Genomic DNA, 26,703 nt, shown 5'->3' on the forward strand with positions numbered 1-26,703 from the left:
CAAAACATTCTGCCCTAAATGGGACATAGGTTACTCTAAATTATTTACACTTAGGAGGAGAACACGATGAACCATTTGGACTTTTGTATTTGCTTCCCCCATTCAATAAGATTGGGTCAGATCTTCTATTGCATCTCCTCTATCCTGCACCTTTTCACTCCCTTCATACCCTACACTCTTCACTTAGCTAGCCACAGATTGCTTACCTTTCCACACCACATGTAGGTGGTCTGCTCTGTCTTCAGGACAAAAATGTCGTTGGAGTTGAGCGAGGAAGTGCGGGCAGGCACCTCGGTAGCTTTGGTGTTCACTTCGTTTGTGCCACGGACCTGAAAGAGTCGGATTGGCGGTTCTTCCTTCATCCCTTCACGCCCGGTTCCACCCTGAGGTTGTCAGACAAGGATAGGAAGAAAAAGCAAATTCAATGCCAGTTATTTATTGCTTCAGCCATAAACTACCACCTCAAAACTGGCACAATAGCTCAATTTGTCACCTATAGCCTGAGAAAGCCTTTGAACCAGAGTCTCAGCAGTAACTTGCTATCAGACTCTGAGGAGAGGACTGGAACAACTGTACTGCAGAGGTCCATACTTGATATGGATATAAATGATTTCATAGGACAGTCAGATGATTATCATTCTTAGATAAGACAGGGAGGAAGCTGCAGCAGACTCAAAGTAGGGAGATTATTGCCTTAGACAGCAGCCTCTACAGTGCAAACTGAAATCCTGACATCCAGCCCTCAAAGTTGGCAGAATCCACAAGCTCTCAACAATGTAAAGCTTTCTCCATGGTTTCAGCGCAGTCTATGACAGTAGCTAAATCCAGAGTAAGGCTGTGGCATCAATAGCAAAAAGCTGATAGTTTCACCTGGTAAATGATGAGTTTTCCTTTAAAGATGGCCAGGAAATGTTGAGGCTCCTTGCCCATGACCACTCGCACCTGAACTGCCTCACCATTGTATCTGTTGTCCAAGTTGACAGCTTGATAGGCAGAAGCAGTGATCTCGTCCCGGCTAGCGTGCAATCCCTGAATAAACAAAGATTCAGAATGTTACACTAGTCCATAGCCCAAAATCTTGGGAAAGGTGTCAAGGCAATGGAGAGGCTGCAGAGAAAATGAACTAAATGGAACCTAACATGAGGAACTTCAGTTAGTTGGGAAAACCAAAGCTGGAGAAATCAGGCAGGCCCATCTTTGATCAGAGAAGGTTATTAACAGGAGTTTTTAAAACAATGAAGGATAGCAAATGTTGTTCCCTTGTTCCAGAAGGGAAGTAGAGAAAACCCTGGCAATTATAGACCAGAGAGCCTTACTTCAGATGTGGGTAAAATGTTGGAAAAGATTATAAGAGATAGGATTTATAATCATCCAAAGTTGAATAAGTTGACTAGGAATAGTCAACACGGTTTTGTGAAGGGTAGGTCAAGCCTCACAAACCTCATTGACTTCTTTGAGAAAGTGACCAAACAGGTGGACGAGGGTAAAGCGGTTGATGTGGTGTGTATGGATTTCAGTGAGTCGTTTGATAAGGTTCCCCATGATAGGCTTTTGCACAAAATACTGAGTCATGGGATTGAGGATGATTTAGCAATTTGGATAAGAAATTGGCTAGCTGTGAAAGAAGACAGAGGGTGGTGGTTGATGGGAAATATTCATCCTGGAGTTTAGTTATTAGTTGGGTACCACAAGGATCTGTTTTGGGGCCAGTGCTGTTTGTCATTTTTATAAATGACCTGGATGAGGGTGTAGAAGGATGGATTAGTAAATTTCTGGATGAAGGTCGGTAGAGGTCGGTAGGATAGTGCTAAAGGATGTTATAGGTTACAGAAGGTCACAGATAAGCTGCAGAGCTGGACTGAGAGGTGGCAAATGGAGTTTAATGTGGAAACGTGTGAGGTGATTCACTTTGGAAGGAGTAACAGGAATGCAGAGTGCTGGGCTAATGGTAAGATTCTTGGTAGTAGAACATAGAACATTACAGCATAGTACAGACCCTTTGGCCCTCGATGTTACACCGACCTGTAGAACCAATCTGAAGCCCATCTAACCTACACTATTCCGTTCTCGTCCCATATGCCTATCCAATGAAATGTAGATTGTGTAGATTGTGTCCATGTACATAGATCCCTGAAAGTGGCCACCCAGGTTGATAGGGCTGTTAAGAAGGCATACGATTTGTTAGCTTTTATTAGTAGAGGGAATGAGTTTCAGAGCAATGAGGTCATGCTGAAGACGTACAAAACTCTTGTGTGGCCACACTTGGAGTATTGTGTACAGTTCTGGTCACTGCAATATAGGAAGGATGCGGAAGCTTTGGAAAGAGTTCAGAGGAGATTTACTAGGATGCTGCCTGGAATGGAGGGGAGGTCTTACAAGAAAAGGCTGAGGGACTGGAGGCTGTTTTCGTTAGAGAGAATAAGGTTGAGAGGTGACTTAATTGAGACAGATAAGATAATCAGAGAGTTAGATAGGGTGGACACAGAGCCTTTTTCGTTGGATGGTGATGGCTTTAAATTGAGCGGTGATAGATTTAGGACAGATGTCAGAGGTAGTTTCTTTACTCAGAGATTAGAAGGGGCGTGGAACGGCCTGCCTGCAACAGTAGCAGACTCGCCAACTTTAAGGGCATTTAAATGGTTATTGGATAGGCATATAGTTGAAAATGGAATAGTGTAGGTTAGATGGGTTTCAGATTGGTTTCATAGGTCGGCACAACATCAAGGGCCAAAGGGCCTGTACTGTGCTGTTATGTTCTATGTTCTAATTTTGATTAATCTTTGAGCAATTAAATAAGGAGAATTTAGTTTAAGTGATTATGATTTAGAAAGAGCTGTCTAAAGACTGGTGGAACGTTCAATAACAATCTTTAAAAATAAATTGGATAGATAGTTGAAATAGAAATAGGACTATGGTAGGAAAAAGCAGGGGCGTATGTCAAATTGGAAAGCTTTTTGGTACAAATGCGAAACATGGTCAGTAGGATGAATTTATTCAGCCCTTCAAACCTGGTCCACTATCCAGTAAGGTCACAGCTGATCTGATCTCTGACTCAATTCCAGTTTCCTACTTGTCCCCATAACTCTCGATTCTCTTGTAGATCAAAACTCTATCACAGTTGTAAATATATTCAATAACCCAGCCTTCCCAGGCCTCTTGATAGAGAATTCCTAAGATTAATGACTCTGAGGGAAGAACCTACCAACTCCACATTAAGTGGGAGACCCTTTATACGGAAACATTTCCTCCCTCATTCTAGATTCCCTATGGGAGGAACCATCCTCTCAATATCCACCTCACCAAGTTCATCAGAATCCTACGTTTTCAATGAGAGCACCTCTTTTTCTTCATCTAAACCCTGAAGTATTTTGACCTACTTGCCTTTCAATCATAGAACAAACTAAGGACCTGGTGTCCTTGTTGTTATGTCATTGAATGATAACATGCAGAAGCACAACACACGCTAACATAAAGGTTAATGGAATGTTAGCCTTTATTGCAAGAGAAATTTAGTACAAGAGAATTGAAGGCTGGTTTGAATTGTATGGAGTTTTGTTCAACAGCACCTCTTACCTATTACTGCCATAGAAAGAGTGCAAAGGTTTACCAGACTTTTTCCCAGAATGGTGGGCTGTCTGATGAAGAAAGAATCGGCAAACTGTGCTTGTATTTTCTAAAGTTGTGAAGATTGAGAGATGATCTCAATAACACTTACAAAATCCTTAAACAGGATAGATAAGGTGAATACATTCAAGATGTTTCTTAGTTGTCAATAATCATGGAGCATTAGTTAAAAATAAAAGGGAATAGTAGTTAGATCCAAGATGCAAATTGTTTTCTTTACTCAGGGTGTTGTGATCTTTGGAATTCTCTCCCACAGAGGGCTGTGGAAGCTGAGACTTTGAGTATACTTCGAGATTAATCGATTTCTGATGAGCAACGGCATCAAGGGCTATGGGAATAGTGTGGTAGAAGGTATTTAAGTGTTTAATCAGCTACGATTGTACTAAATGGTGGAGCAGGGTCGTCAGGCTGAATGGTCTACTTTTGTTCCCATGTTCCTTCATCCCAGGAGCTAATCAATGAAAATTTGTTTGAACACATTGTGTTTAAAAACATTGTACAAGAAACATGCCATGCCCATAGACCTGACTACACTCCCTGACTGATTACTAATGGGAATTGTTACTAATACACCAATTTGCAAAGCATCAAGGAGACTCCAAAAATTAAAAGTGGAACCTTAGTGGTTGAGAAAGTTCATACCTTTAAAAGCTCTTTAATGTAACTTCTTTATTGATGAAGCTGCCTACTGCACCCTAATATAACTAGCAAATTCATCTGTATTTTTGTTTCAAGCTCCTTTTAAAATCACAGTTGGCTATCTAGACACTGTGATTAAATTAGTGTAGGTTTGCTCGCTGAGTTGGAAGGTTCATTTTCAAACGTTTCATCACCAATACTAGGTAACATCTTCAGTGAGCCTCTGGATGAAGCACTGCTGATGATTCCTGCTTTCTATTTATATGTTTGGGATGCTTGGGGTTCTTTGGGTTTGTGATGTCATTTTCAGTTCTTTTTCTCAGGGGGTGGTCAACCGGGTCGAAGTCAATGTGTTCGTTGATAGAGTTCCAGCTGGAATGCCATGCTTCTAGGAATCCTCGTGCGTGTCTCTGTTACAAGAATTCCAAGAAGCATGGCATTCCAACCGGAACTCTATCAACGAACACATTGACTTCGACCCCATTTACCATCCCCCGAAAGAGAACAGGAAATGACATCACCATAGGAAATGACATCACCAACCCAAAGAAATCCAAACATATAAATAGAAAGCAGGAATCAGCAGTGCTTCGTCCGGAGACTCACTGAAAAATGTTACCTAATTCGGTGAAGAAATGTCTGAAGATGAACCTTCCAGCTCAGTGAGCAAACCTACATTCAGAACCTCAACCTGGAGTTACAAATGTTCTCAAAACTTGCTAACTGTGATTAAAATTCTTTACTTTGTTGTGATGAACTCATTTACAATTACAATAATAAAACTACAGCAAGTGACTGATTTTCAGCAGATCAAAGAATAATTTTGAAGCAATTTATTTTTGAAAAAATACCCAAATACACCTCAAGGTGAAGTCATTGTCAAAGTGTGGCTCCTACCTGCCACATGTAGATAATATAAGCGGACTTGTTGTTTCTCATGTATGTGTACAGCACCAAGTAGCAGTCTCCCCCATAGAACTGGCCATAGGTTTTGGGATCCACTGGAACAGGTTCATTACCTTCAATTCTCCATACCTAATCCAGAGAACAGAATACATTAGTTGTCACTTCACATATATCTACTTTTATTTGATTTCATTCAGTACATTTGGCAACTTCAGTTACTCTACAATAATTCACAACAAAGGAGATGATGGTGGAATGTTAATGTCCCAGATTATTTAAATCGAGGAGCCCAGGTTCATACTTTGGGGACATAGATGAAAATTCACAGAATGCTGGTGGAATTTAAGTTCAGTTAATGAAATCAAAAATTGAAAGCTAGTCCTAGAATCATAGAATCCCTACAGTGTGGAAACAGGCCCTTCGGCCCAACAAGTTCACACAGACCCTCCGAAGTGTAACCCATCCAGACCCATTCCCCCACCTATTGTCCTATATTTACTCCTGATTTAATGCACCTAACCTACACATTCCTGCACATTATGGGCAATTTAGCATGGTCAATTCACTTAAACTGCACATCTTTGGATTGTGGGAGGAAACTGGAGAACCCAGAGGAAACCCATGCAGACATGGGAGAATGTGCAAACTCCACACAGACAGTCGCCTAAGGGTGGAATTGAATCTGGAACCTTGGCATTGTGAGGCAGCAGTACGAACTACTGAGCCACTGTGCCGGCCTGGTGAAGCTAAGTATGCAACTATCATAGATTGCTTTTTAAAAATTGTGTGATTTATTACCGGAAGACTTCAGCTACATGGATAGATTGGAGAAACTGGGACTTGGAGCAGAAAAGATTGAGAGGAGATCTGATAGACGTGATCAAATCATTGTGAGTTTAAACAGAGTGGACACTGAAAAGCTGTTTCCAATGGCAGCAAAACTTAGAGCCAGAAGGCACAGATTTAAGTTACTTGGCAAAAAAAGTAATGGGGACACTGGGAGCATTTTTTTTCAGGCAGTGAGAGTTTAGGATCTGGAATACACAATCTGATAGTGTGGTCAACGCAGGTTCAACTGTGAATTTCAAGTTGAAATTGGAACACCTAAAGAGCAAAGTTTTAGCCTGGATCTGATGTCAAATGTACAACTTTAAAAATGGTCACTCCACAGTGATACACACTGACAATGGCCTGAACAAGGGTTTAGATTAGAGTGGTGCTGGAAAAGCACAGCAGGTCAGGCAGCATCCGAGGAGCAGGAAAATCGATGTTTCGAGCAAAAGCCCTTAATCAGGAATGGGCTTTTGCCTAAAACATCGATTTTCCTGCTCCCCGGATGCTGCCTGACCTGCTGTGCTTTTCCAGCAACACTCTAATCTAAACTTTGGTTTCCAGCATCTGCAGTCCTCACTTCTGCCTAATGGCCTGAACAATCTGAGGGTCTAACTTGTGCCTCTCAGTGGAAGTCCCATCTAGGAAGGGAAGCAGGGGAAGGGGGGGAAAGCAGGATCCAGAGACTAGGCAGCAAAGCACTAATTAAGGGAAGGGTGTTGTGCACTCAGATTGCAAGCCCTGAATAATGGAAACACTATTCTTTCCTGCCTTATCATCAAAGTTGTTTAACATGCAGCCTTCTCAATTTTATTGCCAGCATATTATGACAGTCTAAGAAGGTTGAGGGCCTTAATTGGGTAACAGTTAGCAGAAAAGTGGCTTAACAACTCCTGATTTACAGGACTGGTTGGGAATGGGTGAAAAGGTGATGGACAAGTCACTGAAATTAGGTTTCATGCACCAGCCACGTCAACTGTTGAAAACATGCCCAATGGAAGGTGCTGTAAAATCTACCCACAGTTATAAAAGCACAGCAAAAAGGAACTTACTAAATTGAGTATATAGAAAGGAGACACAAGCTCAATGCCCTGAATGACCTCCTTTTCTGCTTAGTCATTCTACAATTTTATGGTGAATTTCATTTAATGCATTAGTTTTATTCACTATGCCCTCTGCCTTCATGCATAAATCAATACTTTGGCCCCTTTACTGCACCACCATTTATTATTTATATACTTATTAAAGACTTCTGGGTATCCTTTCTGTTTGATGCCACTCTCGTTTCATATTCCCTCTTTCTTTCTTCTTGCTTTTCCATCTCCCCTCTGGGTCTCTATATTCAGAATTCAGGTTTGCAATTCTTTTTCTCTATTTAACATCTGTCAAAGCACACTTCTTTTTCCCTCTATCTTAACTTTTATCTCTTTAGTCATTCATGGAGCTCTGGATTTATTTATCCTATCATTCCCTTCACATGAAGTATCTTGATTGACCCCAAATCATCTCTGCTTTGAATGTAGCCCATTGCTCAGCAACCAATTTTCCAGTCAACGTTTGACTCCAATTTATTCGGCCGAGAGTAATTTTGAATCCCAGTGAGTTGGTGCTCCCCAGTTAATTATTCTTACTCTGCAGTATTATTTGTCTTTTTACATTACCATTCTAAAGTTGATATTATGATCACTGTTCTCAAAATGTTCTTTATACATCTGGATACTTCTTACTTGCTAGTTACTAGTTGCTGGCTTATATCGAACAATGTAATTGTACCATTTTTTTAAAACTTAATTCACCAGATGTGGGAATTGCTGACTGCCCTGGCATTTATTGCTCATCCCTAGATGGCCTTGAGAAGGTAGTGTAGAGCTGCCTCCTTGAACCACTGTAATCCAGTTGGTGTTGGTATACTGCAAGGCAATTAGGGAAGGGTTTCCAGGATTTTGACCTGGTGACACGAAAGGAACGGCAATATATTTCCAAGTCTGAATGGTGAGTGGCTTGGAGGGAAACTTGCAGGTGGTGGTTTTCCCATTTTCCTTGTTCTTTAACTCCAGCCAAATCAAATCTATCTGACCCTTCTGGGACATGTGCACTCTCTCTCTAGTACTGCTATATTTTCCTTAATTGAAATCACAACCCATCCTCCCTTCCTTCTTTCCTGAACATCTCATATCTAGGAGTATGTAATAACCAACCTTGTCTTTCTGTGAGCCAGGTCATTATATTGCTACACAGCAGTCTATGATTATAATTCACCAATCTTATTTTTCACAGAAGAGGCTAAGGGGACGGAGCAGGCATTGTGAGATGAATATAATAGATTGTATGAAGTGCTGGCACATGCACAAAGGGTGGAACAATCCTCCAGCTCTCAGCTGGAATATTCCGATTTGATTGCTGACTAATTAGAAGTATTACTTGGAACAAGTTATCTCTGACATGAGGCAGCACTTAATGTGAATGGGGTTTCACTTACATCCACTTTCCCGGAGGCATCATCCACCATCCTATATTGAGCTGCAAGATCTGGTCTGGCATGCAACGTAGTCACATCGAACTTGGTCTGTTCCACTTTAGCTGTAATGAGGTTATGCAGAGCTTGAAACCTTGAAGGAAGAGCCTCAATAGAAAGACTTATTTTATTCTACACAGAATATATAACATAGACCATTCAGCCCATGAGGTCTATGCTGGATTTTAGGCTGCACTCTCACTCCCTCATCTAAATCTATCAGCAGAACATTCACTTTCTTTTGCAATCCATTCACACGTGGAGAATGGACACTTCAATCTGCTGCCTGCACGAGGGGAGACAATCAATGATTTTTGAAGGAAATTGAATGGATAGTTGAACAAAATTAACTTATTTTTTTCACTCATTCGTGAAGCCAGCATTTATTGCCCATCTCTATTTGCCCTTTAGAAACTGATGGTGAGCTGCCGTTTGGAACCACTGCAGTTCCTGGGGTGTAGGGAAACCTACTAGGTTTTTAGGAAAGATTTTCCAGGATTTTGACTGAGCGTTAATGAAGGAACAAGTCACGATGATATGTGGCTTGGAGGGGAACTTGCAGATGTTGATGCTCCCATGCATCTCCTACCCAACTGTACAGTGCTATAGGAATCCAGCTGGAATATGGCAATGACAGGATTGTGCTCCAAAGAACAAACTTAATAGGCTGAATGTCCTCCTTCTATGCTAAACGACGTCTATGAACAATCAAATGACATAGTTTTAGTATAGTTGACAAAAATGCCGAGGAGGAGGTTTTTTTTGACATAACAAACACTTGTGATCTAGAACAGTCTGCCCGAAAGAGTAGTGGAAGTAGACTTAACAGCAATCTTCAAAAGTGAATTGGATAATTACTTAAAGGAAGAAAGAAAAAGGAGAGATCAGAGACAAAATGAGCAGAGGAGTGGGACTTACTGGATAGGTCTTCAAAATGCCTAGCACATGGACCAAATGATCTGCCACTGAAGTACTATTCTGTGATTCAGGAGAGGAGGAGGAGGAGGAGATTGTGGAAGATAAGGCAGAGAGAATGTAAAAAACACTTCTGAAAGCTCACCAATCTTGCCTACTGTATATGTCTTGCCCAAGCCTTGAGTTTGCCCTTTGACATTCCATTTCTTGAAGAGCTGTTTGAATATGGCTGATTCAGCACCGTCATTGAGCACCACCACATTAGTACTGGGTGGATAATTCTTGGCTTTTATGAATCCCTAGAAGGAGACAGAAAGGAAAGTTGAAGGAGTGGCTTCATCAGAACATGTCAAGCATTATCGCATTTCCAAAAGGAAAGCATATACACTTTTATGTTAAGGATCAGTTGGCCATCATTTGGAACATTGAAAAGTAGTTTTTCCCTTTGGTGAACTAACGGCTTCTGGCTCCTCATGCTTGAAGGCAGCCCTGTCACGTCTTATCTAACGATAGTGAGGCCGTTAAGCCTCTTAAATCAATCTCCTGTTCAATTAATTCACGGTGGACTGCACTTCAACTCCACTTACCTGCCGTGATCAATATACCTTGATGAATATCATCAAATAAAAGTCTACCTGTTAGGTTGAATTCCCTGTGACTAAACAGGGAACTAGAATGGATAAAGAGGGCTGAATGGCCTCCTTGTATGCTGCATCACAATGTTAGTAAGATATACACTGGATTTTGCAGAACATGGTGTACTCAGACTCCATGAAACCTGAGAAACAATGAGCTTTTCGTTTATTCATTCATGGGCTGTAGATGTCACTTCTTGGGCCAGCATTTATTGCCCATCCCTCATTGCTGTTGAGAAGGTGGTGGTTAACTACCTTCTTAAACTGCAGATGTTCATTCAATATAAGGTACGTCTACAATGCTGTTAGGGTCAGAGTTCCAGGATTTTGAACCAGCAACACTGTAGGAAAAGTGATATATTCCCAAGTCTGAATGGTAAATGGATAGAATGAAATTGTAGCTGGTTTTGTAGTTGAATTCTGTGTCCTTGACCTTGTAGGTGTTAGTGGCCTTGGAAAGGTGCCATCTAAGGAGACTAAGTTAAGTTTCTGTACTGCATCTTATCGATGGTACATACTGCTGCTACTGAGCATTGGTGTTGATGGAAGTGAATGTATGCGATCAGGTGAGCTTTATTATCGTGGATGGTACTAAACTTTAGTGTTGTTGGAGCTGCACTCACCAGGCAAGTGACAAGCATTCTATCACACTGCAGACTTGCGGTTGTAGATGGTGGACTAGCTTTGGAAAATCAGAAGCTGCGTTATTCAGTATAAAATTCGTAGCATCTGACCTAGTCTCGTGGCCATAGTATTTATGTGGTTAGTCCAATTTAACTTAGAGTCATAGAGACGTACGGCATGGAAACAGACCCTTTGGTCCAACTTGTCCATGCTGACCAGTTTTATTAAATTAATCTAGTCCCATTTGTCAGCATTTGGCCCATATTCAACTAAACCTTTCTTATTCATATACCCATCTGGATGCCTTTTAAATGTTGTAATTGTACCAGGCACCAACACCTCCTCCAGCAGCTCATTCATTCATGCACCATTAACTGTGTGAAAAAGTTGCCCCTTAGGTCCCTTTTAAATCCGCCCCTCTCACCTTAAACCTACGCTTTCTACTTTTGAACTGCCCTACTCTAGGGAAAGACTTTGGCTTTTCACCCCGTTCATTCCCCTAGGATTTTATAAACTTCAGCAAGGTCACCCCTTAGCTTCCAACAATCCAGGGAAAATAGCCTCAGCCTTGTGAGTTTCACTTCAGGTTAATGGTAACTCCAGGATAGTGGGGAATTCAGTAGTGATAATGTCCTTGAATACTTTTATTCAATCTGCTACATGCAAGGGCCATGAGATGACTATTATGAACAGGGAAGCAGACTATTCAGTTTACCGAGTCCATGAGTGTTTACTCTCCAGATAAAACAAAGTACTAACTGCATTTTTCTGCACTGTTCGCATTTCAGCATCCTTCACTCACATGTACAATCTAATTTCACTCGCAGGATGTTTTATTTGTTCATTTGTGGGATAAGGGTGTTGCTGGCTAGGCCAGCAGTTTTTTATCATTACCACTAGATGGGTTTTACCAACAATGGACAATGGATTCATGGTCATCATTACACTCTTCATTCCAGATTTCTTTTATTGAATTCAAATTCCATCATCAATCATGGCAGGATTCAAACCTGTGTCCCCAGGACATTACATTGGTCTCTGGATTAACAATCCAGCAACAATACCATTAGACCACCACCTTCCCTATATGTAGGTGTCATTGGTAAAGCCAGCATTCCTAATTGCCTTTCCTGTCTGCTAATAACAAGGCCTTTGGTGCATACATGTATGCACAAATGCTTTGCATTACAAGCCATTTCTGGGCTCAGGTAAAAAGCTGGAGGTGACCACTCGATTTGCCAGATTGTTCTTAGAAGTCTTGCCAGATCCCCAGTGTCATTCAGGAAGAGAATACGATTCCACTTTTGTACTTTGAAGTTGAGGGTTAAGGTAGAAGTACGAGTCTCGTTGCATAGGACCTGAACGGTGTGTAAGGAAAAGGCCACTCCTGAACAGGCACTCACTATCTAAGTTCATTTGCTTCCAACAGCTGAGGAAGTTATGAATTTGGACAGAGCGATACCTCTCTTTTATTTTAGATTACTTACAGTGCGGAAACAGGCCCTTCGGCCAACAAGTCCACACCGACCCTCCGAAGAGCAACCCACCCAGACCCATTCCCCTACATTTACCCCTTCACTGGGCAATTTAGCATGGCCAATTCACCTAACCTGCACATCTTTGGACTGTGGGAGGAAACCAGAACACCCGGAGGAAACCCACGCAGACACGGGGAGAATGTGCAAACTCCACACAGACAGTTGCCTGAGGTGGGAATTGAACCCGGATCTCTGGCACTGTGAGGCAGCACTGTTAACCACTGTGCCACCTTGGATGGCACCTGCCAGCAGAAAAGGGACAGGGAAGCTGGGCCGGGTGATTACAATGGGTTTTAATTGAATTGTCAGTGTAATTCTTTGTACATTTAGGATAATCGAGCAAATGTCCAATTGCAGAATTACATTAAGTGTTAAATATGTGCTGTAAGGTTTCAAAGCACATGGCTTGTTGTGAAAAGGTGAAGGGGCACACTTTGGCTGTTCATAACAAGAATGATACTGTTTCTTGTCCAGCAAGTTCTCTTCCTTAAGAACCTAATTACCAATCTAGCCCATCTACACATCCAAGAGCCTGAACAATTAACTTGGGGAGAGATTACAAATTTCCATTCTGCTTTGGGTGAAGGAAGGTTTCCTAACATCTCTCTTGCCTGAGTCAGGTTGTATACACTCAAGTCCCACTCCAAAGGCTTGTGGACAGGATCCAGAATGACACTACATTCAGTGTATTACTAATGGAGTGCTACACTGTCATAGGTATCAGCTTCCAATTGACATCTGAGTTTAATGTGTCATAGAACATAGAACATAGAATGTATTGTTCTATGTTCTATGTTCTATGACACATTAAACTCAGATGCCACCTACCTCCGCTTAGGTAGATGTAAAGGACCTCATGATGCTATTTCAAAAATGAGATGCAGGAGATCTCTGTTGCATTGATCAAAATTTATCCCTCAATCAACATTTTGGAAAATAAATCTTCTGGTTATAATTTAATTGCTGTTTGTGGGACTTGCCTGAAATATTTCCTACGTTATTACAGTAACTATGCTTCAGAATTATTTCATTGGCTGCAAATTGTCCCGTGATGTCTTGAAGCTGTGACAAGTGTTGTGGAAGTTTAGGTTTTGAGTGAATCATATCAAGCAAGATGATTCCAGAATCAGTCCCCAGGGAATTTCTAATGTCAGATATGATGTGACCCTGTTGCCCCTTGACTGGGTTGCGTGGAATAAAGGTACTAGGCAGCCTATTGCTTACAATACTTAATCAGAGACCAGAGATTCTAAGTTCAAGTCTGTGCAATGCAGAAAATTAAATTAAAATTCAATAATTTTGGTTATTTGTAGGCATGTGCTAGGGTTGACCAACTTGCCAGATTGTCATAGAAGCCCAGGCAGATTGTTAATGTCATTCAGGAAGAGAAAATGACTCCAGTTCTGTACTTTGCAGTTAAGGTATCAGCACTCAGTACTAGCCTGTGTGGCCTCAAATCCAAAAGGTGGGCCAAGGAATGCCATTCCTGAAAGGGCACTTCCTGAACTGACATTTGCATTCTGAGTTCACTCTCTCCCAATTGCTGAAGGAGTGGATGTCACTTGCCAGCAGAAGAGGGACACAGAAGCTGGGCTGGGGATTATAGTGGGTCCACAGTAGAAGTTTAGAACTGGCAGCAACATTTATTTTTCAGTGAGTTAAATTGAATCTGGCGTTCAATATAGGAACAAAGCAGTATCTCATTGGTAATCCAATACAGAGCCTACACCCCTTGTTCATTCAATTTTGATAGAAATTGAATATTAGGTGTGTATTATAGTGACCACCAAAATATGATCTCAACCAATGCAACTGATCCTGTCTGTTAGATGCCTGTTCCAATTTTCTGTTGCATCAATTTTTTCCATTATATTTCCCACTCAAGGAACTCTCTTCCTAAAAGCTTTGCGGACATACCTACATATCATGGACTGCAGCTGTTCAAGAAGGCAGCTTAGCACCACCTTGTCAAGGGCTATTAGAAACAGACAGTAAATGGTAGTCGAGCAAGCAACACCCACATTCCGTGAATGAAACTGAAATTGGATTCTGTTCTATCAATTCTAACTGTTACACACCCCAGCTATTATTTGGTCCTAACAATTCCCATTATGTGCCCCATTCCAATCTTGGGGTTCCTCGATCCCATCCTCTATACGATGATATCCAAGATCCAGTTCCTCCAATTCCACCCACCTCAAGTCTCCCAGGCAAGTCCAATTTTAACTAATCACACAGTCCATTTGAATGGATGCTTCTACTTACCAGGGCCCTGTTCATTCCTGACCGTTTCTCATTTGTATTGGCCTCCTTCCCTTTCCAAACAAAGATAGTGGAACTGCCTTGATCCAGAATGTAGCAATCCTGCAGAGAGAGAAAAAAGAGATGAGTTAACAAGACACCAATGGGGAATCCTTGGATGCATAACCTATGAATCCAGATAAATTGCTGAAGAGAATTGATGCCAATTGTTTACAAACTATCTCAAAACTGAGGGAACGAACATGCACATGAAGTAAGTGATTCTGCAAATGAGATCACTGTCACTGCTTCAAGGTGACAGAATAATTTAAATCCCTCTTTTAGTCCTCGGGTGAAAGCACTAAACTGAGGGAAGGCTAACTCCCAGAATATTAGGCAGAAACTGGGAAATGTAGATTTGAGGGCAAATGTCTAGATGTAGGAACCTTTTAAAGGCAGTTAATTTGAGTTTGGGACCAGCATATTCTAGTGAAAGTGAAGGGTAAGGATGGCAAGATTTGGGAACCTTGGGTGACAAGAAAAATTGAGAGCTTAGTCAAAAAGGAAAAGGAGGTATATGTAAGGTTTAAAAAACTGACAGAGCCCTTGAGGAATACAAATATAGCAGGAAAAAAACTCAACAAGGACTTAGGAGCTAAACCGGGCCATGAAATGTCTTTGGCAAACAGGATTAAGGAAAAATTCCTTACATCTCTAAGGTGCAAGAGGGTAGCTATGGAAAGGGTAGATGCATTCAAGGATAAAGGAGGGAATTTAGGCATGGAGCCGGAGAAAGTAGGTGAGGTCCTTAACGAATACTTTGGATCAGGATGCACAATGAAGGAGGACATGGTGCATAGTGAGTCTTGGGAAGGTTATGTCGATATTCTAGGGTATGTCAATGTAAAAAAGGTGGTGTTGGGTGTTTTGAAAAGCATTAAGGTGGACAAGTCCCCAGGACCTGATGGGATCGATCCCAGAATGCTCAGACAGGCAGGTAAGGAAATTGCTGGAACTGTGTGTGAAACCTTTGTATCCTCTTCAATCACAGGATAGACTTGAGGATAACCAACCTTGCTCGTTTGTTTAAGGAGAGCAACAGGGATAATCTGGGAAATTACAGGCTGGTGAGCCTTAGTTCAGTGGTAGGGAAATTACTGGAGAAGATTTACTCACATTTGGAATAATATGGAATTACTGGCATTGGCAGCATGACTGTGCAGAAAAGGTCATGCTTCACAAACTTTTTTACATGAACTTTAGCAAGGCATTTGATAAGGTCCCTCATTGAGATGAAAAAAGGTGTGGTCACATGGGATCCACAGTGAGCTGACAAGATGGACACAAAGCTTGCTTAGTCGTGGAAGACAGAGTAGTAGTTTAAGGGTGTTTTTCTGATTGGAGATCTGTAAGCAGTGGCGTTCCGCAGGGATTACTGCTGGGCTCCCTTTTGCTTGTAATATCTATAAATGATTTGGAGGAGAACGTACGTGGCCTGATTAGCAAGTTTGCAGATGACACAAAGATTGGGGAAGCTGCAGATGGTGAGGAGTATTGCAGACGACACAGCAGGATAAGCTAGAGACTTGGGCAGAGAAATGGCAGATGGAGTTTAATCTGGACAAATATGAGTTAATGCATTTTGGAAGATCTAATGAAGGAAGAAAGTATACAGTAAATGGCAGAAACCTGAGTAGCATCAGCATACAAAGGGATCTAGGTGTATACATCCACAGTTCCCTGAAAGTGGTAACACAAGTGGTCAAGAAGGCATGTGGCATGCTTGCTTTCATTGGTGAGTTCACAGAGTGTAAAAATTGGCAAGTCATGTTGTAGCTGTATAGAATTTTAGTTCGGCCACATTTGGAATATTGGGTACAGTTCTCCACACTTCCTGAAGAACGTGGAGGCTTTGGAGAGGGTACAGAAATGGTTTACCAGGATATTGACTGGTTTAGAGGGTATTAGCTATGAGGAGAGATTGGACTAACTTAGTAAAGGATGAGGGGTAACCTGATTGAAGTTTACAAAATTACAAGAGGCATGGACAGAATGGATAATCAGAGGGACATAAGTTTAAGGTAAAATGGAATAAGTTTAAAGGAGATATGAGAGAGGCTTATTTTTAACAGATTGTCTGGAATGTGCTGCCAGAGGAGGTGATGGGGTAGGTATGCTAACAGTGTCTAAGAGACATCTTGACAGATACAGTAATATACAGTGAATAGTGGGATATGGACTATGTAGAGGCAAAAGGTTTTTGGTTAAGAAAGGCATCAAGTGTTGGGGCAGTCTTAGTGGGTCAAGGCCTGTTCAAATGCTGTACTGTTCTTTTCCAATAGGACTGAAGTATCTTCAGAATTCTCTCGCACAAACTAGGGTTGTGGATGTTCAGTCACTGACTATCTTCAAATTTCAGATGGACATTTATTAGCTCTCCTTGGGAATGATGGGAAAGGGATATCAGCAGGGACGTGATGGGAGTCCGAACATCAGCCATGATCATATGGAAAGGAGGAAAAGGTATAATGGGCTGAATGGCTTTTCCTGTTTCTTGCATTGTCCTGCGAGTAGAAAGATTTTTGTCAAAACTCCATGATGATTTCTACCAAATATCCTTTTAATCTTCTCTTCTCCAAAGAGAATAATCATGTGCCTCTCGTATCTCCATTGAACTGAAATGTCTTATCTCTGGCAGAAGTTTAGTAAATCTGCCTTGCAAACCAAATTATATAGAAAACACTTTATAACTAAGTTACATTCAGGTTCCAGGGAGGCAACGTTCCTGTTTCTAGTGTTCTAGAGATAAACCATTTATTTCCAGCTCTACTGCTTAGTGTTGCTAAACCGTCAGGAATGTTCTGACCTTTTCCTTAGATTGGAGATCAATCTCCTGAATGAACAATCATTGGCCATAAAATAAAATTGTATTCCTTATCATTTTCTTTGGAACATTTTTGCATATTAATTAGCACAATAGCCACTTGCCAGAAGACTGGAAAATGGTAAACATTATAGACTTGTTCAAGAAAGCTTGTGAGGATAAGTCCAAAAACTACACACCATTCAGTTTAACTCCAGTGTCGGGGAAGCTTCTTGAGACAATTATTCAGGATAAAATGAATAGTCTTGTGGAAGAATGGTGGTTGATTAGAAAGTGTCAGCATGAATTTCTAAAAGCAATTGCTGTTGATGTGCTGTACGTGGACTTTCAGGAGACATTTGATACAGTGCCACACAACAGATGTGAGGAAAATTCTAGGTCATAGAGTCATAGAGATGTACAGCATGGAAACAGACCTTTCAGTCCAACCTGTCCATGCCGATCAGATATCCCAACCCAATCTAGTCCCACCTGCCAGCACTCAGCCCATATCCTTCCAAACCCTTCCTATTCATATACCCATCCAAATGCCTCTTAAATGTTGCAATTGTACCAGCCTCCACCACTTCCTCTCCAGGGAAAACAGCCCCAGTCTGTTCAGCCTCTCCCTATAGCTCAAATCCTCCAACCCTGGCAACTTCCTTGTAAATCTTTTCTGAACCCTTTCAAGTTTCACAACATCTTTCTGATAGGAAGGAGACCAGAACTGCACGCAATATTCCAACAGTGGCCTAACTCTTTGTTCAGCAACACTCTCTAGGACCTTGCCATTAAGTGTGTAAGTCCTCCTAAGATTTAATTGAATAAAAGATTCAGTAGCAACATGTATATCAAATTGGCTGAGTGATGGGAAACAGACAGACAGTCAGTGGATATTTTTCATGCTGGAGGATGGTTTGTAGTGAGTTCCCCAGGGGTTGGTATTGGGAACCTTGCTTTTCCTGATATATATTAATGATCTTGGTGTGCAGCAAACAATTTCAAAGTTTACAGATGATATGAAACTTGGATAAATTGAAAACTGTGAGGATGACAGTGTGGAACTCCAAAAGGACATAGACACATTGACGGAATAGGCAGGTAAGTGGAAGACGTGTTTCAGTGCAGAGAAGTGTGAAGTGATGTACTTTGGTAGAAAGAACTTTGAAAGACAATACAAAATAGGGGGTACAATCCTGGAACCTCAGACTCTGCACTTGTTTGATGAGGCAGGTGGCTGGGATGTTCTGAGTTCTGTACACTCTTTCTGCTGCATGCATGTGGCCTCCAGCTGTTCAACTCGGAAACACTCAAAATAGTTAGCCTTGCTTTTTTCCAATTTCTGTATTCTCGGGCAAACATGTGTCAGTGGGGATGTTGCATTTGTTTTTGGAGTCTTTCAAGGTGTCCTTGTAATGTTTCCTCTGCCCTTCTGATGGCTGTATTATTCATTCATGTGAATGTAGTCATTGCTAACAAGTCTGGCATTTAATACTCATCTATAACTTCCCAGAGGGCAAACTAAGTGCCGTGGTTATGTAGTCACATGTAAAATGGATCAAGCTAGGACAGGTTTCCAAAAAGGACTTTAGTGAATTGGTTGTTTTTTTTTTTACAGCAATGAACAATGGTTACATGGCCCTACTAGACCATTATACTACATTCAATTTCATTACTTCCCATGGTGTGATTCTAATTCATTTCTTCAGAATATCAGCCTGAGGTTCTGGATTAGTACTCCAGTGACAGAAACAGTCACTTGCCATCCGACATCTGGAATGCATCAGGAATCCAGGATCAAATTTGCCATCTTGTATTGGGATTCAGAAACTGTCACCTGGAATTTGTCAGCTGGAATCCAGAATTTGGAAGTCATTACCTGGATTGAGAATGGTCGACTGGACACTAGAATCAGTAAATAATTCCCAAAGTCCAGAATTCGGAATGATCACTCAGAACGTAATTACCCAGAATCTGGGATCAGGTAGTGATTACCAGGGACCTAATCTTGTGAACGGCCATCCGATTCTGGGATCAGGAATTTGTCACCCACCCAGACAGACGTGTGGAAATTGGTTGTTGAGGTTAGTTGATAAGTTAGATGCTTTGAATGCTATTTATCTTGTTACAGGACTGGTTTGAAGATAAACAATGAGGCACAAGTTCTTTGACTTACCTCATGTTTCAGGAGATCCTGAGTCAGAGGCCGTGTGGCCACTTCCTGTACCATCAAACTTCCTGTAGCATCTGAAACACTGCAGACAGGAAACAGCAGAGAGAACTACAAGTTACATTCCATAAGAAATAGGAATAGTAGTAGGCCGTTCAGCATGTCAAGCCCTTCAATAGGATCATGGCAGATCTGATATTCCTCACATCCACTTTCCTGCATTTTCCCCATAACCACTACTTTCCCCTTTCAGATGGATTGAGCAAGCAGTCAGTACAAGATATGGATTTAAAGAGACTTACTAACCTTGAAAGTCAGTTGAACTTTCATCCTGATTCAATTTTAATTGAACTAAACCCAAGGGATGCCCTGATGGGTTGAAGGCAGTCTTACCAATCAGACAAACTAAGTGATTGAGTTGGCTTGGGGGAAAGGGTTGATTCATTGACCTTTTACCTGTGGAACAAAAGTTCAAAGATAGCCCAAACCTGTGGCTAAGTTGATTCTGCTCTCACCTCTGAGTCAGTAGGTACATGTAGTACTCTGGAAACCTGAGCATGAATATCTAGGCCAAAACTTCAGTGAAGTACCAAGCCAGTACTGCAGTATCAGAGATGCTGCCTTTCAGATGAGACGTTAAATCCTAAGTCCTGTTGCCTATTCAGGTGGATGTGAAACATCCTATACCTGCTATTCCAAAGAAGAAAAGCAGAGATCCAATTCTCCCCATGTCCTGGCCATTATCTGCCCCTCAACTGAACTCACTAACAGAACAGATATCCACTAGCTTGGGGAGATGATGGCATAGTGGTAATATCATTGGTAGAGTAATCTTGAGGCCCATTCTAATTGTCTGGAAGCAAAGTTTCAAATCCCACCACAGCAGCTGGTGGAATTTAAGTTCAATTAATTAAAAATCTGGAATTAATATCTAGCCTCAGCGATGCTGACAATGAAACTATTGATTCTCACAAAAAAAAACCCATTTGTTTCATTACTGTCCTCTGGGGAAGGAAATCCGGCATCTTTATTTCATCTGACCTACATGCGACTCTAGATCCACAGCAATGAAGCTGGCCCTTAACTGCCCTCTAAAATGGTCCAGGTAAGCCACTCAATTCAGGGGAATGAGGAATTGGCAACAAACTGTAGCCTCGCCAGCGACACCCACATCCAATCAAATATCTCACTCCTCTTTCTGGGATCTTGCTTTGTGGAATGATGGTGTATTTTCTACTTTACAACGAGTGTACTCAAAAGAAAAACAATTAATTGACTGTAAAACAAGATCAGACATTCTGAGTGTCAAGGTATAAAATGAATTCAAGCTTTTCTGAGATAAAAACTGATTTGAGATGTGACATGTGGTTTGTAGAATCCTTGAGAGGAACAAGCTGACTAACACTCGCTAAAATCTCCAAAATTGAGAATTTTTCTCTTCTGACATTGCTGGTTTGGCCAGCATTTACTGCACAATGCTAATTGTCTTTAAAAGGTGGTGGTCCGCCGCCTTAGAACCTTGCAAGGCCATTTCACAGGGCAGTAAAGGACATCAGATTTCCTTCAATAAGGTCATTGGAGTCATACAGATATACAGCACAGAAACAGACCCTTTGGTCTAACTTGTCAATGCTGATCAGATATCCTAAATAAATCTTCTCTCATTTGCCAGCATTTGGTCCATATCCCTCTAAACTCTTGCTATTCATATACCCATCCAGATGCCTTTTAAATGTTGCAACTGTACCAGCCTCCACCACTTCCTCTGGCAGCTTATTCCATACGCGCACAATCCTCTGCGTGAAACATTTGCCTCTTAGTTCCCTTTTAAATCTTTCTCCTCTCACCTTGAACCTATGCTCTCTATTTTTGGACTCTCCCACCCCAGGGAAAACACCTTGTCTATTTACGCTAAGCATGCCCCTCATGATTTTATAAACCTTTACAAGGTTATCCCTCAGCCTTTGACGCTCCAGGGAAAACAGCAGTCATACAGTTAATAACATGGTCTATTCAGCCTCTCTCTTTAGCTCAAACCCTCCAATCCTGGCAACATCCTTGTAAATCTTTTCTGAACCCGTTCAAGTTTCACAACATCGTTCCTACCAGAAGGGTGACCAGAATTGCATGCAATGTTCCAAATGTGGCCTAACCAATGTCCTGTACAGCCGCAACATGACCTGCCAACGTCTATGCTCAATGCACTGACCAATGAAGGAAAGCATACCAAACGCGTTCTTCATTATCCTATCTACCTGCAACTCTACTTTCAAGGAACTATGAACCTGCACTCCAAGGTCTGTTTGCTCAGCAACACTCCCCAGGACCTTACCACTGTACAGCCGCAACATGACCTGCCAAAGTCTATGCTCAATGCACTGACCAATGAAGGAAAGCATACCAAACGCCTTCTTCATTATCCTATCTACCTGCAACTCTACTTTCAAGAAACTATGAACCAGCATTCCAAGGTCTGTTTGCTCAGCAACACTCCCCAGGACCTTACCATTAAGTGTATAAGTCCTGCCCTGATTTGTATTTCCAAAGTGCAGCACCTCACATTTATCTAAAATAAGCTCCATCTGCCATGCCTCAGCCCATTAGATCCCATTGCACTCTGAGGTAATCTTCTTTGCTGTCCACTTTTGGTGTCATGTGCAAACTTATTAAGCATACCTCCTATGTTCACATCCAAATCATTTATATAAATGACGAAAAGCAGTGAGAGTACATGGCACGCCACTGGTCACAGGCCTATAAGTCTGAAAAGCAACCCTCCACAATCACCCTCTATCCTCTACCTTCGAGCCAATTCTGTATCCAAATAGCTAGTTCTCCCTCAATTCTGAGTGATCTAACCTTGCTAACCAGTCTACCATGAGGAACCTTGTCAAACACCTTTCTGAAGTCCATAAAGATCCTGTCCATTGCTCTGCCCTCACCAATCCTCTTTGTTAATTCTTCAGAAAACTCAATCAGATTCATGAGACACCATTTTCCATCCACAAAGTGATGTTGACTATCCCTAATCAGAGTCAAGATTAGAGTAGTGCTGGAAAAGCACAGCAGGTCAGGCAGCATCTGAGGAGCAGGAAAATCGATGTTTCGGGCAGAAGCCCTTCATCAGGAATTCTCTAATCTTGACTCTGATCTCCAGCATCTGCAGTCCTCATTTTCGTCTATCCCTAATCAGTACTTGTCTTTCCAAATACATGTAAATCCTTTCCCTCAGGATCCCCTCTAACAATTTGCCCACCACCGATGTCAGGCTCTCCAGTCCATTGTTCCCTCACGTTCCCTTTCCACCTTTCTTAGATAGTGGCACCAAGTTAGCCAACCTCCAGTCTTCCGACATTTCATCTGCAGCTATCGATGAAACAAAGGGGCCAAGCAATCAGTGAATCAGTTGAGGTTTTATAGCAATACAACGTTTCTATCGTTACTATTACTGAGCCTGTTTTTAATTACCAGATTTACTTGGTTAACTCGGTTATTAGATTGTTGATTACCCAGCATTGAAACATTATCTGGGATATGCAGGAATATAGAGTTGAGGTTAAAATCAAATCAGGTGTGATCTTACTGAGTGGCGGAGCAGGCTCAGAGGGTGGCGTAGCTTACTCTGCTTCCTTGTTTATATATTCATAACCAAATGTAAATTCTCCAGCTGCCTGGTAAGATTTTAAATGACAGCTCCAAATCATTAATTCAGGCTTCAGATTCACATAATGCAATAATTATATTGCCACACCCAATTCCAGATCTATTTCAGAGCCTGTCATAGTTTGATTGGGATTAATTAGTCACCACAGAATTGTTATAGTGTAAAAGGCTGCCATTCAGCCTCTTGAACCTGCAATAATTCTCTTCTCTCAAAAACCAATTCATTTAGGGAAATGCCCCCGACCTCTCACCATAAACTTGCATTCTTCCATTTCAGATAACAGTCTAATTCTGTCTCCACCACACTTTCAGTCAGTGAATGCCAAACCAATTGTAGCACGAGAAAGGTTTTCCTCATGTCACCTTTTTTCTTTTATCATTCACTCTAAATCTGTGCCCCCTCTCATTCTCAAATCTCTGTGAGGGAACAGTTTTTCCCGAGCTACTTTGTCTGGACTCTCAAGTCTTTTCTAAGGGAAACCATAAAGATATAGGAGCAGAATTAGACCATTTGGCCCATCAAGTCTGCTCCACCATTTGACCATGGCTGATAATGTTTCTCAACCTCATTCTCTGCCTTCTCCCCATAACCCTTGATCCCCCTACTAATCAAGAACATATTCATCTATTTCTGTCATAAATACTCTCAACGACTTGGCCTCCATAGCTGTCTGTGGCAATGAATTTCACAGATTCACCACTCTGTGGCTGAAGAGATTCCTCCTCATCTCAGTTCTAAAGGGTTGTTGCTTCACGCTGAGGCTGTGCCCTTGGGTCCTGGCCTCTCCTACTAGTGGAAGCATCATCTTCACATCCACTCTATTCAGGCCTCTCAGTTATTCTGTATGTATTATTCGGATCCCCCCTCATCTTTCTAAACTCCATCGAGTATTGACCCTAAGTCCTCAACTGCTCCTCACATGACAAGTCCTTGATCCTTGGTTTCATTCTTGTAAATCTTCTCTGGACGCCCTCCAATGCCAGAACATCCTTCCTTAGAAATGGGACCCAAAACCTCTCACAATATTACAAATGCAGTCTAACCAGAGCCTTAGCAGTACATCCTTGTTATTGTATTCTAGCAGTCTTGAAATGAATGCTAACATTGCATTTGCCTTCCCAACTGCCAATTAAACCTCATGATAACCTTAAGAGAATCTTGAACTCGGACTCCTAAGTCCTTTTTTGCTTCAGATTTCTGAAGCCTTTCACATTTAGAAAATACATTATGCTCTATTCTTCCTACCAAATTGTATAAACTTACTCTTTCCCACACTCTATTATATCTGCCACTTGTTGGCCCTGTCTCCTAGCCCATCCAAGTCCTACAGCCTCCCAGCTTCCTGAATACTACCTGTCCCTCCACTTATCTTTGCGTCATCTGCAAACTTCGCAACAATGCCCTCAGTTCCTTCATCCAGATCATTAACGTATAATGTGAATACTTGTGGTTCCAACATTGACATACTAATCACTGGCTACCATCCTGACAAAGACACCTTTATATCCACTCTTTATCTTCTTCCAGTCAGCCAATCCTCTATCCATACCAATACCTTGCCCCTAACATGGGTTCTTATCTTATTTAGCAGCTTCCAGTGCAGCATCTTGTCAGAGGCCTTCTGGAAATCCAATAGTTCATACACACTGGCTAAACTGCTCATAACCACGTCAAATAATTCTAACAAATTTGTCAAGCATGGCCTTCCCCTGACAAAGTCATGCTGACTTGGCCCTATTTTACCACTACGAAGTACTCTGCAATCTCATCCTTAAGAATGGACCCAAAAACTTACCAACAACTGAGATCAGGCTAACCTGCCTTTAATTTCCTGTCTCTTGCCTCCTTCCCTTTTAAACAGGGGTGTTACATTATCCATTTTCCAGTCCTCTGGCACCCCTCTTGACTCCAATGATTCCTGACAGATCATCATCAATACCTCTATAATCTTCTCAGCTACATTCTTCAGAACTCTGGGGCATAGTCCATCTATTCCGGGTGATATATCCACCTTTAGACCTCTCAGCTTCCACAGCATGTTCTTCTTAGTGATGGCCACTACACTCACCCCTGTTCCCTGACTCTCTTGATGTTCTGGTATGTTGCTGGTGTCTTCCACCATGAAGACTGATATAAAATACCCATTCAGTTCCTCTGTCATTTCTTTGTTCCCCAGCCTCATTTTCCAGTAGTCCTACGTCCACTCTGCCTTTCTTTTACCTTTTAGATATTTAAACAATTCTGCAATCTCCTTTTATATTACTAGCTAGCTTACCCTTGTATTTCCTTCATCTCCTCCATTATTTTTTTTTTTTCAGTTGTGCTCTGCTGGTTTTTAAAGGCTTCCCAATCTTCTGGCTTCCCACTGAGACACCATATTGCTCTCATTTTCTTTTGCTTTCATGCTGTACATGACTTCTCTTGTCAGTCATGATTGCTTCGGTCTCCCCCTTGATATGTTTCGTTTTCCTTGGGATAAATTTGTGCCGTTCCTCCCAAAATATCCCCAGAAACTTCTGCCATTGCTGCTCCATTGTCTTCCCTGCTCCGCTCCCTTTCCAATCAACTCTGGCCAGTTCCTCCCTCATGTCTTTCTAGTTACATTTACTCAACTGTAATACTGTTACATCTGATTCCAGCTTCTCCCTATCAAACTGTAGGGAGAATCCTATAATATTATGGTCATTGTCCCTAGGGGGTTCCTTCACCTTCAATTCCCTAATCAAGTCTACCTCATGACACATCGCCAAATCCTGAACTGTCTGTTCCTTAGTGGGTCTACCACAAGCTGCTTCATATAACCACCCCGTAGGCATTCCACAAATTCCTTTTCTTGGGATCCACTACAATCCTGATTTTCCCAGTTCACCTGCATATCGAAGTCCCTTGTGATTATTGTAATCGGGTCTTTCTTACATGTCTTTTCTATATCTGGATTAATTTCTTTCCCCATTTCCTGACTGCTGCTGTGAGGCCAATGCACAACTGCCATCAAGGTCTTCTTTCCTTTTCAGTTTCTCAAATCTATCAACACAGATCTATGCCTTCTGACTGTATATCATTTCTTGTTATCAATTTAGTTTCATTTCTACCCACAGGAGAACCCAATGGCCTCTGCCCATCTGTCTGTCCTATTGACAGGATACATAATCTTGGATATTTAGGTCCCAGCCTTGACAGTCATTATTAATGTCCATAAGAACTCACAGGATAGTGACTGGTGAAGTAGTTGCGCTTTGGTCCCTTTAGCTAATTATTCCTGAATTTACTGGCTTACAAATGCAGTAACTTACTGGTAAAGCCTGATATTGGCTTTCTGGAGCTGGTCAGCCCTCTCATCAGGGGCAGGATCCTTCAACTCCCCTCTCCGTTCTCCAAGTACGGCCGTCATTATCTTTTTCAGCTCGGGATATTGATCTTCCTCGTCTCCATCGATGATGCCAATCTGAGCTCGTCCTCCACGCTCTTGATCTCTGATACTTTGGGCAAGCAACAGGGCCTGACAGTGTAAGAGACAGCCTTTGTCAAAATCTTAGTA

The 26,703-nt window shown here is 41.7% G+C and overlaps 1 protein-coding gene across 2 annotated transcripts in view; it reads right to left on the reverse strand.

Moving 5' to 3' along the window:
• vill (villin-like) overlaps window positions 1–26,703 on the reverse strand; it is a 158,960-nt gene that overhangs the window by 19,512 nt on the left and 112,745 nt on the right. For both annotated transcript variants that reach the window (XM_043690859.1, XM_043690858.1), the window contains exons 7-14: window positions 26,459–26,664; window positions 19,508–19,586; window positions 14,493–14,591; window positions 9,576–9,729; window positions 8,480–8,580; window positions 5,161–5,298; window positions 871–1,029; window positions 207–383 (exon numbers count right to left, since the gene is read on the reverse strand). In XM_043690859.1, the coding sequence (XP_043546794.1) occupies window positions 207–383; window positions 871–1,029; window positions 5,161–5,298; window positions 8,480–8,580; window positions 9,576–9,729; window positions 14,493–14,591; window positions 19,508–19,586; window positions 26,459–26,664 (1,113 nt within the window). The remainder of the gene's footprint in view (window positions 1–206; window positions 384–870; window positions 1,030–5,160; window positions 5,299–8,479; window positions 8,581–9,575; window positions 9,730–14,492; window positions 14,592–19,507; window positions 19,587–26,458; window positions 26,665–26,703) is intronic.

The sequence above is a fragment of the Chiloscyllium plagiosum genome, chromosome 5 (genome assembly GCF_004010195.1).
Source record: "Chiloscyllium plagiosum isolate BGI_BamShark_2017 chromosome 5, ASM401019v2, whole genome shotgun sequence".
NCBI classification, from domain to species: domain Eukaryota; kingdom Metazoa; phylum Chordata; class Chondrichthyes; order Orectolobiformes; family Hemiscylliidae; genus Chiloscyllium; species Chiloscyllium plagiosum.